General features: G+C 38.0%; 1 protein-coding gene across 1 annotated transcript in view; it reads left to right on the top strand.

Moving 5' to 3' along the window:
- The window catches only part of Tex11 (testis expressed 11), a 126097-nt gene that overhangs the window by 20778 nt on the left and 86459 nt on the right, over nt 1–18860 (top strand). Inside the window, 2 exon segments of the mRNA XM_060375507.1 lie at nt 1308–1383; nt 1469–1593. Of these exon segments, the coding sequence (XP_060231490.1) occupies nt 1308–1383; nt 1469–1593 (201 nt within the window).

Below are 18860 nucleotides of genomic sequence, written 5' to 3'. Positions count from 1 at the left end.
TGTAAAACGAGGACAATAATATTTATTGTGTAGTACTATAGGGTTAAAATTTTAGTTTTACAAGATCTGTACTAGAAGAGGTGACTGTACGATGCGTTCATTCTTTCATCTCAATTCAGTCCTTAGATGCTTCTAAAGCATTTGTACATATTACATATCAGCTATCGCCTATGTGTCAGTTACGGTACTGAGAATAATTTCAGGGTGTCTGCTAGGTAAAGGATATTTAATAATGACTCAATCATTGAGTTATTCAAAACTATACTAAAGATGGAATTAAAAACTAGAACTTAGGTGTGCTGACCCATAGTCCAAGGTTTATCATATAACTTTCTTCAGTTATGTAAAGCATTAAATTTCAGAACTTTTCTCTTTCTATATAAATTATAGCTATTAAAAATATTGAGATATAATAACTGAAATTTTTGAGAACTTTACACATGACTACCTAGTATATGAAAAATATTTTCTCATAAGATGTGTTTTCAAGGTATTGTTCCAGTTTAATTTTTGTTTCTGTGATGAAATAGCCAGAGAAAAATCAATGTAGAGGAGAAGGGATTTGTCTTACAATTTCAGGTTACAGTTCATTGTTGAAGGGGAGGTAAGGCAGAACCTCAAGCAGTCCCATTATGTCTGCAGTCAAGATCAAAGAAAGAACATCCACATCCTCACGTGCTTGCTCTCATCTAGCATTCTCCCACTTTATAGAGTATAAGATCCCCTACCTAGGAAATGGCAGTCCTCAAAATGTGCTGGCTCTCCCTGCATCCTTTAACAATCAAGAGAATCTCTTCATGTATTTAAAGGCCAATCTGATCTGATAATTTCCCATTCAGACTCTTTTCCCAGGTGACTCTGGGTTGTGGCAAATTAACACTTAAAACTAATCACCCCAAACATTAACTTGTCGTTATTGGTACTTTCCTCAAGACCGTTTTCTTAAGCTGAAATTCAAAGCAGAGAACTCTAGTAAGGCTGGTTGCTGGTTTTTCCCCTGTGTATTATGTCTCAATATACAGGATAAATTATTTTCTCCAATATCTTTCAACCAATTTGGGAGATGTATAAGGTTATTTTTAAGATTTTATTTATTTATTTTATGCATATTAGTATTCTATTTGCACATGCACCTGCACACCAGAAGAGGGCAGTAGAGGTTATAGATGGTTGGGAGCCACCATGTGGTTGCTAGGAATTGAACTCAGGACCTCTGGAAGAGCAGACAGTGCTCTTAACAGCTTGAGCCATTTCTCCAGCCCCTATGTATAATGTTTGAAAATAATTTCCTAACTTCTGTTTTCCAGATGAATATGAAAACAGGAAAAAAATGGTTGGACACTGGAAATGCTCTGAGTGCTGATGAATTTTTTTCTAGCTGCCGTGGCTGTAAGTTATCATTGATTTTCAGTGATGGCAATTATTCTTAATTATCTGTGGTAGGTCTCATCCTCGTGGTGTTTTGTTTTTCGGAATCTGGAAAAATTATATTTCAAATTAATACAGAGGTACTACACTGAGGCTAAGTTGGCCATGTATAAGATCACTGTGGAGAAGGGCATCTGCCGTGTGCTTTCTTACCAAGCTGAGTCAGTAGGTATCATAAACATGGTGGCCTAACAACTGGACATTTTGTAAATGTGAAAGTCCTAAGAGGTGTCCTTGACTTTCTATAGGATATTACGTTATGATAGTTGATGTTATTAATGGTGACTGATCTGCAGAGTGAATGAGAGGGAGAAGAAAGATGATAGCTAAACATAATTTTCAACCACTTCATTCAATACCTACTAATGGCAACAACTTTCTTTTTTGAAATACTGTCTCTGAGAGTCTCATTTTAAACTATTTTATCACGTGTATGGGTGTGTGGTATGCATGGTGCATACCCTTCTTGAGCGTGTGGGGAGGGTGTGCCTTTGTGTGCACATGTGGAGGTTAGAACAAGACATCGAGTGTCTTCCTTTATTATTATCTGCCTTAGTCCCTTGAAACAGGCTCTCTCACTGGACTGGAAGCTTGTTTTGGGGGCTAGGCTGGTTGACCTAGTGTGTGCTGGGGATTTGAACTTAGTTCTCAGGCTTGGAGAGCAGTTGCTCTTACTTACTGAGCCAGCTACCCAGCCTTGAGATTCTCTCTCATTCACTATGTGCTTTAACTAGTTGGCCTCAAAGGTGCCTTCTCGTTTACGATTGTTCTGTGTTGTTCACTGATGTTTTGAAAAGTCTTCTGGTATTGTGTAAATATTAAAACATCAAAATTGTATGTTAAGATTTGTTGCTTTATTAGTTTCTTTGTATTGTCATTATGGAATTAGGTGCGCATTTTTAGTTGGCAAAATGTAAACTGATGATTTGTCTGTGGTAATTCTAGATACGAAAGAGGGCTTAAAATACAATCTTATTATTTTAACATCTTTATTGATCTGTAATTTCTACATCATAAAATGCCCCTATTTACAATGTATCAATAATTTTAATATATTTATAGAATAGTATAGTGCTCATCACAGTCTGAGTTTGTACATTATTTTTTACTCCATGATGAACCATCCTACCCATTAGCTGTCAAGTTCCCCAATCCTAGTCCTTATAACCATGAGTCAACTTTCTGTCTCTGTAAATTTGCCTGTTGTGGACATTTCATGCAACTAGAGGCATACAGTAAGTGTGATTAATTTTCTTATTTAGCATAATTGTTTAAGGTTCAATCTTGTTGCATTATGCTTTATTCTGCAGTTATACTATATTTATCCATTGATAGACATTTGAATTACTTCCAATACTTGGTTGTTTTTCATTATACTGTGAACATTCATGTACAGAGTTTTGTGTCTACATGTTTTTATTTCTTTTGGGTATACATACATACACATACACACACACACACACACACACACACACACACATATATATATATGTTGAATTGCTGGATAGCATGGTAAGTGCAACTATTTTAGAATTAGAATTTTTTTTTGAGAAATTGCCAGATTATCTTTCACAGTGGCTGTGCCATTTTGCCTTTCTACCAGTAGTGTATGGGAGCTCCATTTTCTCCATATCTAAAAGTTTGATAGTTTTACGTAATTCTATTTAAGCCCATGATCAATTCTTAGTTTATTTTTAGGTATTAAATGAGACAGGCATCTAACTTTATTGTTTTTTGTGATCATGGCTATCCTACTATCTCAAATGCCACTTGTTGAGAAACTCTTGTTTCCTTGTTAAGTACTCATGGTACCTTTATAAAAAAATGAACTTATCACAGATGTAAGGGCTTATTTTTGGTCTATATTCAACCATGTTGGTTAGATATATCTGTCTTTGTGCTAGCACCAGACTGTCCTGATTAGTGTAATTATATAGTAAATTTTGAAATGATAAAGTATGAGTTAGACAGTTTTGTTTTGTTTCAATATTGTTTTGAATTCCATATGAATTTTAGGATTAACTCGTTACTTTGTACAAAAAAAAGCCAGTTACAATTAGGATAGGGATAGTGTTGAATCTGTAGATCATGTTGAGGAGTATTGCAATCTTCATAATACAAAATTATATATTATAAAATATATTATATCATAAAATTATATATTTTCTTTTTTTTTTTTTTGAGGCAGCATCTCACTATGTATGTAGCCCTGTTTGTCCTGAAACTGAATATGTAGACCAGTCTATCACCGAAGTTACAGAGGTCTGGCTTTGCCTCCAGAGTGCTGGGAATGAAAGTGTGAGTACCACCATCTCTGGCTCTCATTTTTCTTATATTTTCTCTTAAAAATATAAATTGACACAAAATTTATGGGACATATGTTTTGATATATGTGTATATTGTGCATTGTTCACATCAGGGTATTTTTTATTTTATAGTGTTGAAAATGAAGTTAATAGAGGAAACGGGATTTTCCTGAAGGTTTAGGCCCAGAATAAAAAAATTTTTGAACTTTTTATTTTTTTTTGTGAGTTTCATCCATGAATAATGTATTCAAATCATTTCCATCCTTCTGTCCCCTCTAACTCTTCTCATGTCCCCTCCCCTAAACTATTGACCTTCTTCCTTAATTTTTGTTTTACATACATGCACATGCACACGCACACACACACACACACACACACACACACACACACTAAATCCTGAGTCCATTTAGTGGGGCTCATATGTTTGTGTTTTGGGCTGACCAGTTGGGATGGATAACCTGTCAGGGAGCTCATCCCTGGAGAAGACTAGTTTCTCCTCTTGGTAGCCATTAATTGCCTCTAATTTTTCATTAGGGGTAGGACCTTGTGAGATTTTCCCCACCCGCTTTGTCGTGTCAACTGGTAGTGCCATTATGCAAGTGCCCTTTAGGTGACCATGTTGTTGAGATTTCATAGAAGACCTCCTAGTCCTCTGGCTCTTATATTCTTTTCTGCCCTCTCTTCCGAGACGTTCCCTTAGTCTTAGGCATGGGCTTTGCATTGCAGATGTGTTTACTGGTGTTAGGCACTCCATGGTCTCCTGTTCTCTCTATTTTGACCAGTTACGGATTTCTGTGATACTTTCCACCTGCTTCCTTTGATGAGGGGTGAGAACTCCACCTGTCTGTGGGTTCAAAGACAGCTGTTAGAAAGCTGTTAAGAATTACATTGGTTTAGGAAAGTGAGAATAGTAAGGTCTCCTCTAGGGTCCATGATTTTACCTGTCATAGCTAGGTTTACAGTGCCAGGCATGAATTCCTCCGATTGACGTGGCCTTAAGTCCAGTTTGATGGCTTCTGGTTATCCCCAAGATAAAAATGCTACTAATGGTGCCTACACTTCAAATGAGATTGATCATATAGATAAATTTCTACTTCATAATTTTTGTCTTGCCTTTTATTGTTAATATCCTTTGTTAACTACTTTAAGACAGTTGTTGAAAAACTGCTATGAAGTCTAGCGGGCCTTGGGCTTATATGTTATTTTTGAGAAAGGGGATGTAGGCAGGGCTAGCCTTGAACTCTTTTTTTAAAAGTTTATTTTTTATTCACTTTATATCCTGGTTGTAGGCCCATCCCTCCTCTCCTCCCAGTTCCAACCTCCCTCCCCATCCCTTCCTTTCCCTCTCCCTTTGCCTAGTCCTCAGAAAAGGAGAGATCTACCCTTTCTGATCTACCCCAGCTCATCAAGTTGCATCAGGACTAAGAGTGTCCTCTTCCTCTGTGGCCTGGCAAGGCAGTCCTGCCAGGGGGAAGTGATCACAAGCTGGCAAGTGAGCCCATGTCCCATTCAGTCCCCACTTCCCTTACTAGAGGACACACATGAGGCCTAAGCTGCCCATCTGCTACATATTTGTAGGGGGCCTAGGTCCAGTTCATGCATGGTCCTTGGTTGATACCTGAATCTCAGCAAGCTCTTCTGAGCCCTGGTTAGTTTAGCTATGAACTCTTAACCTGCCTGCCTTGGTGCCCTAGGTGGTGGGGGTAAATGCTCAGTTTTACACCTTAACTCTTACAATTTGTTCAATGCCTCTGAATTGTCACTTGACATTTCTTGGCCTATAAAAGCCAGTATTTCAATTAAGTAAGTGTGTATGTACAAGACTGCCAGTTGCCTGTGTACTAGACCGGGAGAGAGGTACCTCTGCCTGGCCGGTAGCTCACGTGAAAAAGAGCTGTGGTCCAGTGTAACCGTTTGTATTGGTTGTCAACTTGACAGAAGCTAGAATCATCTAGGAGACAAGCCTCTGGGGTGTGTCTGTGGGGAACTGTCTGGATTATCTTAGAGTGCCAGTGTGTCTCTGAGGGACTGTGAGATTAACTGTGGTAAGAACACCTACCAGGAACATGGGCAGCATCAGTTCATGAGCACAGGTCTGCTTCTGAATAAAGAACAGAAAGTGAGCCGAGCACTAGCATTTAGTGCTCCCATCCTTTTGACTGTGGACACAATATGACCAGAAGCCTTACACTCCTACCACCGTGCCTTTTCCTGCCATGATGGACTTCCCCTTGAACTATATTCCAACATAAGCCTTTCTTTTCTTAAGTTGCTCTTTTGTTAAGTATTAGATCTTAGCAACAAGAAAAGTAGTGAATACAGCCAGGAGTATTGGTTCTTGCCCATAGTCACAGTTATTCATGAGGCTGAGTCATTAAGATCACTTGAGACCAGGCATTTGAGCCTAGCCTAAACTATATAGTGAGCATCTGTATCATAGCATATTTTAATAATATCTAGGTGGGCATTTTGTATTAGTGAGATAAATTGTGTATATTGTGGTCATTTCTAGGCATTGACATTTAAAAATAATTGGATTCGTATAAAAAATATACCATGCCTTAGAAAGACAAATGGGATGTGTATTGGACATAGGAGAAAACAAGTAACAGGACAGGAGCCTACCATAGAGGGCCTCTGAAAGACTCTACCTAGAAGTGTATCAAAGCAGATGCTGAGACTCATAACCAAACCTTCAGCAGAGTGCAGCCAAGGACCACTGATGGAGATGGCCTGGAACCCCTGCACAGAGGTAGCCTACGGCAGTTTAGTATCCAAGTGGCCTCCATAGTAATGGGGACAGGGACTGTCTCTAACATGAACTGATTGGATTGCTCTTTGATCACCTCCCCCTGAGGGGGGAGCAGCCTTACCAGGCCACAGAAAAAGACAATGCAGCCACTCCTGATGAGACCTGAGAGAGTAGGATCAGAAGGAAGGGGAGGAGGACCTCCCTTTTCAGTGGACTGGGAGAGGTGGGGAAGAGGGAGGGTGGGATTGGAAGGGGAGAAAGGAGGGAGGTACAGGGGAAACACAAAGCGAATAAACTGTAATTAATAAAAAATTAAGTGTAAATGAAAGATTTCTAATGAATAAAGTATTATGAAACTAAAAAAAATAAAATATGTTTCTTAAAAAAATTTCCCGCTCATTCTTTTATTGTCATATAGTTTTAATAAAATTTCATGTTATAGAATCAGAGAAGGAAATGAATTTATTTCCTTGCTGAAAAGGTTGAATGTAGTTATTATGTCACTGTCCTAGTATTTTTCTATACTGGGATTTGGAGGTATGAGAGATTCAGTAGAAAAAACATGCGTTCTTTACAAGGTCTCATCAAAATTTCTAAATGTAGTCCTTTGCTTTCCCCCTTTTGACCCCCTTTTCCCCTCTGGCCAGCTTTTTAATGTTTATGCCTGCTTCAGGCTGTATTCTTACAGAGGAATTAATGACAGAGATATAGCTGGAGATTGGGGGAATGGGTCTAAGGTTACATCAATCATGCTTGTGAGATTGTTAATTTCCCTTAAATATTTTATTTAACATGGAACTGAAGTTATATATTTCTACATAATTGCTTATAGTATGCTAGGTACTCTTTTATTGCTTTGCTTTGTTTTTGTTTGCTATATCATTTATTAATTAATTCATCTATTTTCCATCCCTCTTGTAGTTTCCCCTCCCTCCTTTCCTCCCAGTCCCTCCCTCTCACCTCACCTCTTCACCCTTTCTTCTCAGAAAAGGCTCAGAGAGAGGGAGGCCTCTCCTGGATATCACCCCACCTTGGCATATTAAGTTGTAGCAGGACCAGGCGCATCTTCTCTTGTAGCTAGACAAGGCAGCTGAGCTAGGCGAAAGGGAGTCCGAGGTGGACAACAGAGTCAGAGACAGCTCCTGCTCGTGCATGTTCTTTGTTTGATGCTTTAGTCTCTGTGGGCCCCTGTGGGCCCAGGTTAGTTGGTTCTGTATGTACTCTTGTGGTGTCCTTGACCTCTCTGGTTCCTTCGGTCCTTCCACCCCGTCTTCCACAGATTCCTTGAGCTTCAACTACTGTTTGGCTGTGGGTCTCTGCATCTGTTTCCATCAGCTGCTGGGTGAAGCCTCTCAGATAACAGTTATACTAGGCTCCTGTCTGCAAGGAACAGAGTATCATCAATAGTGATGGGGGTTGGCTCTCTCCTTTGAAGTGGGTCTCAAGAGGGGCCAGTCATTGGTCAGTCATTTCCTCAATCTGTGTTCCATCTTTATTCCTATACTTCTTGTAGTCAGTTCATATTTTGCGTGGAGGGTTTTATGGGAGCGTTGATGTCTCCCTCCCTCCACTGGAAATCCAGCCTGACTACAGGAGGTGGTAACTTCAGGCCACATATCCCCATTGTTAGGAGTCTCAGATAGGGTCATGCCCCATATTCTCTTGGGAGTTTTCTCCATTCCAGACATGGCCCCCTGACTGATTTCCATTTTCTTTCCCAGTCCCCTTCCAACATTGATCCCCACCGCAGTTCCTCTCCCCATCCCCTCTCTTACAGAGTTCCCTCTGTCCATCTAATTCAGATGTCTTATTTTATTTCCCCTTCTGAGTGCTATTCAAGCATTCTCCCTTGGGCCCTCCTTATTACTTAGCTTCTTTGGGTCTGTGGATTGTAGCATGGTTATCCTGTACTTTCTGGCTACTATTCACTTTTTAAAAATTCTTTATTAATTACACTTTATTCACTTTGTATTCCCCCCCCCATGGTTCCCTCTCTCCTCCCATCCCAATCCCTCCCTTCCTCCACCCTCTGAATGCATGCAACCTCCCCAAGTCCACTGATAGGGGAGGTCTTCTTTTCCTTCTTTCTGATCCTAGTCAATTAGGTCTCATCAGGAGTGGCTACATTGTCATCTTCTGTGGCCTGGTAAGGCTGCTTTCCCCTCAGGGGGAGGTAATTAAAGAGCAGGCCAATCAGTTCATGTTAGAGGCAGTCCCTGTTGGCTACTGAACTGCCGTAGGCTACATCTGTGCAGGAGTCTTAGGTTATCTCCATGCGTGGTTCTTGGTTGGAATATCAGTCTCAGGAAAGACCCCTGTGGTCAGATTTTTTGGTTCTGTTGCTCTCTTGTGGAGTTCCTGTCCTCTCCAGATCTTACTGTTGAATCAGCCCAGATGCTCCTCAGTGGAGGAATGGATACAGAAATTGTGGTACATCTACACAATGGAATATTACTCAGCAATAAAAAGTAAGGAAATAATGAAATTTGCAGGCAAATGGTGAGATCTGGAAAAGATATCCTGAGTGAGCTATCCCAGAAGCAGAAAGATGCACAGGGTATATACTCACTCATATAGACATATAATATAGGAAAAACCTACTAAAATCTGTACACCTAAAGAAACTAATCAAGAGGGAGGACTCTTGCTAAAATGCTCAATCCCTATCCAGAAAGGCAAAGAGGATGGACACCAGAAGAAGGAGAAAAGAGGGAACAAGTCAGGAGCCTGCTTATAGTATGCTGTAAGGATACTATATAAGGATACTGACACAGAGGGCCTCTGAAAGGCTCTGTCCTGCAGACTATTAAAGCAGATGCTGAGACTTATGGGCAACATTTGGCCAGAGTGCAGGGAATCTTATGAAAGAAGTAGGATACTATTCACTTTTAAGTGAGTACATACCATGCATGTCTTTCTGAGTCTGGGTTACCACACTCAGGATGATCTTTTCTAGTTCCCACCATTTGCCTGCAAATTGCATGATGTCCTTGTTTTTAATAGCTGAGTAGCATTCCAATGTGTAAATGTATCACAATTTCTGTATCCATTCTTCGGTTGAGGAACATCTAGGTTGTTTTCCAGATTCTGGCTATTATGAATAAAGCTGTTATAAACATGGTTGAGCAAGTGTCCATGTGGTAGGATGGAGCATCTTTTGTGTATATGCCTAGGAGTGGTACAGCTGGATCTTGAGTTAACACTATTCCTAATTTTCTGAGAAAGTGCCAGATTGATTTCCAGAGTATTTGTACAAGTTTACATTTCCATCAGTAGTGGAGGAAGGTTCCCCGTTCTCCACATCCTCTCCAGCATGTGTTGTCACTTGAGTTTTTGATCTTAGCCATTCCGATGGGTGTAAGATGGAATCTCAGTGTTGTTTTGTTTTGCATTTCCCTGATGACTAAGGATGCTGAGCATTTCATTAAGTGCTTCTTGACCATTCGATATTCCTCTATTTGAATTCTCTGCTTATCTCTGTACCCCACTTTTAAATTCAGTTATTTGGTTTGTTGGTGTTCAATTTTTTTGAATTCTTTATATATTTTCGATATTAACCCTCTGTCAGATGTAGGATTCTTGAAGATTTTTCCCATTATGTAGGCTGTCATTTTGTTCTATTGACGGTATACTTTGCCATACAGAAGATTTTCAGTTTAATGAGGTCCCACTGATTAATTGTTGATATCAGTGCTGGTGCTATTCATGTTCTGTTCAGAAAGTTGTCTCCTGTGCCAGTGCATTCAAGGCTATTCTTTACTTTGTATTCTATTAGATTTCATATATCTGGTTTTATGTAGAAGTCTTTGGTACACCTGGACTTCAGTTTTGTGCAGGGCAATGAATGTAGATCTTTTTGCATTTTTGTACATGCAGATATCCAATTAGACCAGCACCAATTTTTAAAGATGTTTTCTTTATTCCATTGTATGGTTTGCAGGTTTTCTATCTTTATGATACTCAATCACTGTATTCATAAATGTGATATATTCTTGCTTGCATAAACTTTTGAAAAATGGTGCTTGGAACGAAACCCAGGGCCTCATATATGTTAGGCAAGTGTTCTGCTACAAAATATTTTAACCACTATGTAAACTTGTAAATTATCAGAGTTTATTTATAAATTTAGCTCACATTCAGTAGCTATTATAAATATTGTATCTTAAAGATTATATTTTTAAATTAGACTTGATATACAGGCCTATAATACAAGCTACTTGGTGGGGGGGGGGGCTGGGGCAGGAAGATTGCAAGTTCAAGGCCAGCCATGAACTCTTAGATACTGTCTCAAAATAAAAAGTAAAAAGGGGGAGCTGGAGAGATAGCTCTGAGTTTAAGAGCACTGTCTACTCTTCCAGAGGTCCTGAGTTCAATTCCCAGCAACCACATGGTGGCTCACAACCATCTATAATGTGATGTGATGCTCTCTTCTAGCATGCAGGTATACATGCAGATCAAGTACTTATACATAAAATAAATAATAAATAAATATCTTTTAAAAAATAAAAAAAGGAGTTTGGAGACAAAGCTCAATGGGAGAACATTTGTGTAGCATGCATTCCAATTGACAAAACTGAAAGATAAATAAATGTATATGCCTTTAAATGTTTGTTTAGTATCCAGCAAATTTTCTGAACTCTATTATTTTTGAGTGTGTGTGTGTGTGTGTGTTTTAGATGTCTGACAAAGACCAGGTTTGCCTTGAACTTCTGATTTTCCTATCTCTACCTCCTGGATTCTAGGATTGAAAGGTATATGAAACTATGCCAGGTGTGTGTGTGTGTGTGTGTGTGTGTGTGTGTGTGTGTGTGCGCACGCATACGTGTGTGCTCATGCTGTGGTATATGTCTGGGTATGTATATGGTTGCCAGAACCTGATGTTTGGTATCTTCATCATTTGCTTTCCATCTTACTGTTTTTGAGACAAGTTCTTTCACGGAACCTAAAGTCCACCAACTTGTTAGATTAGCAGGCAGTGAGCTCCAGAGATGTGCTTGTCTCTAGTGATCCATTGTGTCAACAACCTTAGAATACCCCCATATCACAATTACAAATATAGGCCCCAAACAGGGCCTTTATGTTGGTGACGGGAATATAAACTCAATGTCCTCATTTCTACGTAGCAAGCACTTTATCTCAGGCCAAAGATTTTTTTTTCAGTATCATATTTCTAATTTATTTTTTTCTCTTGATTTTATTGTCCTTTAACATTAACAGATCATGTATTTTTATGTTTCAACTATTATATTAATAGAATAGATCATTCATTTTATACTTTATTACATTATATTAAAAAAATCAATGTTGATTGCCTAGTTTTAAGATACTTGCCTGTTGTGCTCTTCCCTTACCATGCTTTCTCTAATCCTAAGATATTTCAATATTTGTTTTCACAGAATTTTAAGACATAAATGTATATATCCAATTTTCTAGAGATTTTATCTTTGCCTCTGAATTAATACAGCATTACCTTCTGCTGCAAATACTTCTCAATGAGATACAGGAATGTCTCAAGCGTGGAAAAAATAGGTTGAATTAATTAGTTAATTTTAAGTAAACTGTTAGCTCCTCTATTAACCCTTAGCCAATCATGTCCTCTCATTGTCGATTTCCTGCCTTGTATCTTCAAGTCCCTTGTCTAAGCTTCAAGTCCCACCAAAAACTATACACTCGAAATAATTGTACTAACCTTTGGAATTTAAAGCACAGTTCTAATAATATAGTTCTATTACATACTCTCAAACAAAATGCAAACTCTTAGCTCCGAACTTGTGGTCATTTATTAGTAGCTTCATCTTGTGAAGTCATTACTCTTCTGTTATACATCATCCTGAGTACTCTAATCTGGTCCTCTCTGTTTTGTTTCCATTTACTACATCTAACAGCGCACAAGTTAGCTTCCCTTGCTCCAAAACTATTTCTCTCCTTTCAGGTTGTTGGATATACAATTCAATATCCATTTAATTTACAAAGAATACTAAAGAAAAGTTTCTGTGTTCTGGTAATTTATAATCTGAACGACAACAAGAGGCAAAAGGGACAGTGAAAAGCATAAAATGTAAACAATCCAAGAGACTGTACAGTTATTAAAACTAACAAGAGGGCTAGTTTGGAGCTCAGTTAGTAGAATGCTTACCTAGCACACACAATCCCTTAGGTTTCATCCCAAATACTACACACACACACACACACACACACACACACACACACACACGCATGCACATGCATGCACACATACAAATATGATAAAGCAAGAAAAGGAAGGGAAAATGTTAAGAAGTTTTATATATATATATAATTAAAATAAAAAGCTTCATATAAAACACAAACGTTGGTGGACAAGATAATTTTAATTAACAGTAGTAAATTGGACTTATCATCTGTATAGTCTCATGTAAATTTATATTACTTTAGCAATGTAAGGTCGGCATTATTATCAAATCGTTATTTCTGGGCCAGTCTATATAGAAGTGGTTGGAGGTTCTTGGAGCTTTAGTACTTCCTTTTCCATATGACTAGTATGTTGGAGACTCACATATCTATTTTCTTCCTTCCTTCCTTCCTTCCTTCCTTCCTTCCTTCCTTCCTTCCTTCCTTTCTTTCTTTCTTTCTTTCTTTCTTTCTCTCTTTCTTACTTTTTTTTTTGAGACAGGGTTTCTCTGTGTAGTCCTGGCTGTCCTGGAACTCAGTATGTAGACCAGGTTGGCCTTGAACTTGCAGAAATATGCCTGCCTCTGCCTTCTGAGTGCAAGGATTAAGGGCATGTGCTACCATGTGCAGCTTAGGTTTTTCTTTTTCTTTTTTTATTAATTTTTTATTTTTTATATTAATTACAGTTTATTTACTTTGAATCCCAGCTGTAGCACCATTCCTCATTTCCTCCCAATCCCACCCTCTCTCCCTCATCTCCTCCTATGCCCGTCTCTAAGTCCACTGATAGGGGAGGACCTCCTCGCCTTCCATCTGACCCTAGCTTATAAGGTCTCATCAGGACTGGCTGCAATGTCTTCCTCTGTGGCCTAGCAAGGCTACTCCTCCCTCAGAGGTGAGGAGGTCAAAGAGCCAGCCCCTGAGTTCATATCAGAGACAGTCTCTGTTCCCCTTACTAGGGTACACACTTGGATAATGAGCTGCCATGGGCTACATCCAAGCAGGGATTCTAGGTTATATCCATGCGTGGTCCTTGGTTGGAGAATCAGTCTCAGAAAAGACCCCTGTGCCCAGATATACTTGATCCTTGTGGAGCTCCTGTCCTCTCCAGATCTTACTAACTCCCCCTTCTTTCATATGATTCCCTGCATTCTGCTCAAGGTTTGGTTATGAGTCTCAGAATCTGCTTTGATACACTGCTAGGTAGAGTCTTTCAGAGGCTCTCTCCTCCATTGCTGGGGGGAGTGCAAACTTGTACAACCACTTTGGAAATCAATCTGGCATTTTCTCAGACAGTTAGGAATAGTGCTACCTCAAGATCCAGCAATACCACTCCTAGGCATATATCCAAAAGATGCTCAAGTACACAACAAGGACATTTTTTCAGCCATGTTCATAGTAGCTTTATTTGTAATAGCCAGAACCTGGAAACAACCCAGATGTCCCTCAACGGAGGAATGGATATAGAAATTGTGGTACTTTCACACAATGGAATATTACTCAGCAATTTAAAACAAGGAAATCATGAAATTTTCAGGCAAATAGTGGGATCTAGAAAAGATCATCTTGAGTGAGGTATCCCAGGAGCAGAAAGCCACACATGGTATATACTCACTTATAAGTGGATATTAGACCTATAAGATAGGATAAACATACTAAAATCTGTACACCTAAAGAAGATAAACAAGAAAGAGGACCCGGGTTAAGATGATCAATCCTCACTTAGAAAGACAAATGGGATGGACATTGAAAGTAGGAGAAAACAAGTAAGTAACAGGAAAGGTTTTTCATTACTTCTAATAATAAGGTGTTTTTTTTTTTTTTTTCGGTCAGTTTTTATTCCATAGCTATAACTTCATGTGGAATGGATTGTTTTAATACTAGGAAAGACTGATATTTTATATCTACATCTTCATAACTCTCATCTGTTAATAATTACTTGATTTGTTCTGTTATCTTGGTATTAGACCAGATTTCAATTTGGAGAAGTAAATACAATATATAACAAAAGAAGTCATAACAACTATACAGTATCATTTCAAATTCCTTCTTAACAAAGTCATATTTTCTCTATGTACCAAATGTTTTAGTGGCAGAGGTAGAGAGAAAAGGCTAAATTTATGTGAAATAATTATTTTCTAGATTCCGTGGGCATAACTGAAAGTTATCAGTTATTTTATAATTAAAAAGGGAAGTGAGACTTCAATAGGAGTAATTTTGTAAAATTGTTCCTTTATTTCCCAACGGTGATCTACTTAATCAGGAAGCATAGGCTCTTAAGGTATAGTGTCTTAGTTTCCATGTTTCATTTATGCTTCATAATTGAGAATTTCCATAGACCATTAACCCTAACCTCTGCACTAAAAAGTGTTGGCCGTTGTCCTGTAACTATTTGTGTTAACATTGTTGAATTAAAGTGTAGGCTACATTCCACTTTTGAGTTTGGGACTAGTTCTGCAGAGCTTGTATTTCTGAACTTCTAGCCTCCCCTCTCAAGTTCTGGGATTACATATGCATGTACCACCGCACCCAGTTTATGGAGCACAGGGGTTCAAACCTAGCCTTGTGCATGAAAGGTGAGCTATAGTCTTGAAGCCAACCCAGCCTAACCCTGTAGAATCTTAAACCCTGTGCATAAATGTGGCTTTTTATCTGGAAACCTCAGTTCATATATTCTAGCTAAGAAAATCTTGCTTGCTTGCATTTTCTTTTTTGTCCTTCCCCATATTTTTTTCCAGTACTATGAATCACCAGGGCATGGGGACATTTTTTTTTTTTTTTTTTTTTTAGTATTGTCAACTTCAATCCCTGTCTCTAATATTTCTTCTTTCTATATAAAAAGCACACAAATAGAACAGATCAAACCTATGGATGGTTTTATTTTGTTTTTTTTTTTTTTTCTTTTTAAAAATTATCTTAACTGTATTTATAACTTGAGTTTCCATTTATTAATTCTTCCAGGCTTTCATTCCATATGCCTGGCTTCTGCATAGAATGAAGAACAGCTTTCTTTATTGGTCATCATGTAGTCACAGTCCATTGCCATCATTTTGGGTAATTCTCCAGTTAACCTGTGTTTCCAATGCGGGGAACATATTTCTTTAAACAGGTATTTATATCAATCTTCTTATTTTACATCACTTTATGAATGTTTCATAAAGACAGGATTTCTGTCCACTTTGTTCAGCGATGTGTACTCAATTCCTAGAATAATGCCTACTATGCTTAGTAAATCATTGTTATTGAATATATAAATGACTGAGTCAATGAAGCAGTATTGGTAATTTTTCATCATTGCATTTAAAAAAATGCTACCAATGCCTTCAAAGATTTTCTTAGCCATTTATGCTTTGGTTGTTAATATTTAGTACTTTGCTATTTTCCCCCCCTAAGAAGTTGCATTTGGTGTAAATAGATTTGTAGGAATGGTGAGAGCACAAACAGAAAATACTGAAGGAACTGGATAAAGGTTTACATAATTGTTCATCAGAATTTTGCTTTAGATTTTCTTTTGAACCAGTTCAGTTGTAGGCCTCTGCAGTAAGTTGGTGAGAGTGTCATTATATGGCCTTGTGTGAACCTATGGGATCTGGAGCATGTAATGAGTAAAACTGTTTTTGCTGCAGTGTCAGGAATACATTTAAATACCAATGGACACTTTTCAAGCACATGTTAGTAAGATTAACAAGACTATCCTTTATTTTAGATTTCAGTATACAGTAGATCTGGTGTGCTTAGTCATGCGCATTGAATTCATACTTTTTGAATGTAGTGTCATTCAAAGGGAAATCTTTAAAGAAGAAAGCCAAGGCTTTACACATTACTCATGAATAACTTGGCTTAGATCTTACATTCTTCAGTGAGGTTTTGCTTCATAGCCTTGCTCTGGTAAGGAATTCTCTTTTTATGGATGGAATTCTATGATTATTTTTTTAAATACTCAGGGAACATTTAGATAAATTATTAAAATTATAAACAGCTTCACATGTCACTTTCTAATATTTTGAGAGTTGAAAATCTTATAAAAACATGCTATTGATATATTTTTACTGACGTATTGATTTACCCATAACAGTATTTTACTATGGCTTAATTCATATACTTGTTCCTGCTTTTGTCTTAATGATAATTTATGGAAAGGAAATTTAAAGGGACCTTTAAACTAGTTCTTTTATATATATATTTTTTTAATTTTAGATTTTTTTGAGAATTTTATTATTTTGTTTTTGTTCATGTTTCCTACTCTAATGATTTTACTCGATCTGACAATCCAAAGAAATATTTTGGTTTATCATTTTTGCTAGGCAAGTGATCAGATTTTGGTTTTGTTTTGTTCTTTTGAGACAGGGTTTTTCTGTATGTAGCTCTGGCTGTCTTCGAATTCACCCTGTAGACCAGGCTGGCCTTGAACTCACAGAGATCCACCTGCCTCTGCCATCCAAATGCTGGGATTAAATGCATACAACATTAATGTCTGGCCAGATTTCTTTTAAAAAATATTTTTATTAATTCTTTGAGAATTTCATATAATGTATTTTGATCATATTTATTCCCCAACTCTTCTCAGATCTACTTCTACCTCCGAACTCACCCAATTTTGTGTCTTTAATTTTTTTTAAATTTTTTATGGGAGTCAACTACATAGTGAGAACTTGCCTCCCCTCCCTCCAATATTCTGTGTATAGGTGTTTTAATTGTATGTATGTCTGGATACCTCATGTGTACCTGGTGCCTTCAGAAACCCGAGAGTGTGTTGGAGCCTCTAGGACTAGAGTTACAGAGGTTGTTAGCTACCATCTAGTGCTGGGAATCAGATCTGGGTCTTTTGGAATAGCGGCCAGTGCTCTAAAACCACTGAGCCATCTCTCTAGCCCTGCATCTTCCTTTAAGAAAAATCCCATCAAGTCCAATTTGTGCTGCTTAAATACTCTTGGGAATGGGGTCCCAGAGCCTGGTTGATCTCTCAGGGGTCACACCCCTAAAGAAAAAAATGACTCTGCCTCCCAGCAGCTTTGATTACCTATAGCTCAGGTTACCTCCATCCTCTACCCCATTCTGGAATTTTTGTCTGTCTTAAACGTGTGTAAGTCTTAGGTGCTTTGTCGTAACTGCTGTGAGTTCACCATATGTGAGAGCACAGCTGCTTTGACAGCTGTTGTATTAATTGTCTGCCTCCTTTTTTTTTTTTTTTTCCTTTTCTATCCCCCTTTCTCATAAAGATCCCCGAGCCTCTGGGAAAGAGGTGCAATGTAGATATAAAGTTGGAACTGAGTACTCCAAAGTTTCTTATTTTCTGCAAGTGGACCAATTTTGGGTCAGCTACTCCAACAGTAAACTTCTCTGATGAGGGTTGAGAAATGTACTAATCAATGGCTAGACAATAAGTCATTAGGAGCCAGTTTAATACTGTGTCCATTTAGCAACATAATGGTAGCAGGTATTCCCTATAGATTTTTTTTTTTTTACCATACGCAATGAGTAACTTACAAATTCTGAGATAAGAGTTTATAGCATAATTTTAAGAATTTTTTTGAGAGTACAGTGTAAAGAAATCATAGGAGAGAGAAGTACAAGCTTAGTGAGAAGAGACTTTTGGGACTGTGAAGTGGAACAAGTTTCGATCTAAGAGATCTGGGGATCATTTGTGCAGTTGTTACAGTCTGTGAGAATTGGGAGATTAACTGCTGTGTTTTGGCTATTGATCAGTACTAAGGCCAAGCTGGAGTAATAATATCTGAGTCCATCAAGGAAGATAAAGTCACAAAATGGAACACTGCCAGTGCGGTCGATAGGCCCTAAGGGGGAGCAGGAAGCTGAAGGTGTGGGACTGCAGGCTGGAGCCAGAGATAGCCAGGAGAGTGCAAGGGAAAAGGAAGCCAGGAAGCATCTTTGTGTGACTTTGTGGTAGGCCTTGGTTCCCAGCTTCTAGGATAGGTTCTCATCTGAGCTGTTACACTTACAGCTCACCACTAAAGGGTAATTTCATTTAAACTTATGTTTATATATAAACTTAAATTTATATATGTATAAATATATATAAATTTATATTATTATAGATGTATAAATATATATAAATTTATATTTATATATATAAACTTAAATTTATGTATATGTATATTTATATATATTTTAGGAAGCTTCTATAGTAGTAGGTTTCCATACGAATTTTTCAAAAGGCCTTTAAAAGTAGTTATCCCTCCTCATAGTCTGTCCTCTATCATGTC

Source organism: Meriones unguiculatus, chromosome X (genome assembly GCF_030254825.1).
Source record: "Meriones unguiculatus strain TT.TT164.6M chromosome X, Bangor_MerUng_6.1, whole genome shotgun sequence".
NCBI lineage: Eukaryota > Metazoa > Chordata > Mammalia > Rodentia > Muridae > Meriones > Meriones unguiculatus.
Note: the sequence above shows the minus strand (reverse complement) of the source record. Positions and strands in the feature narration are given on the sequence as shown.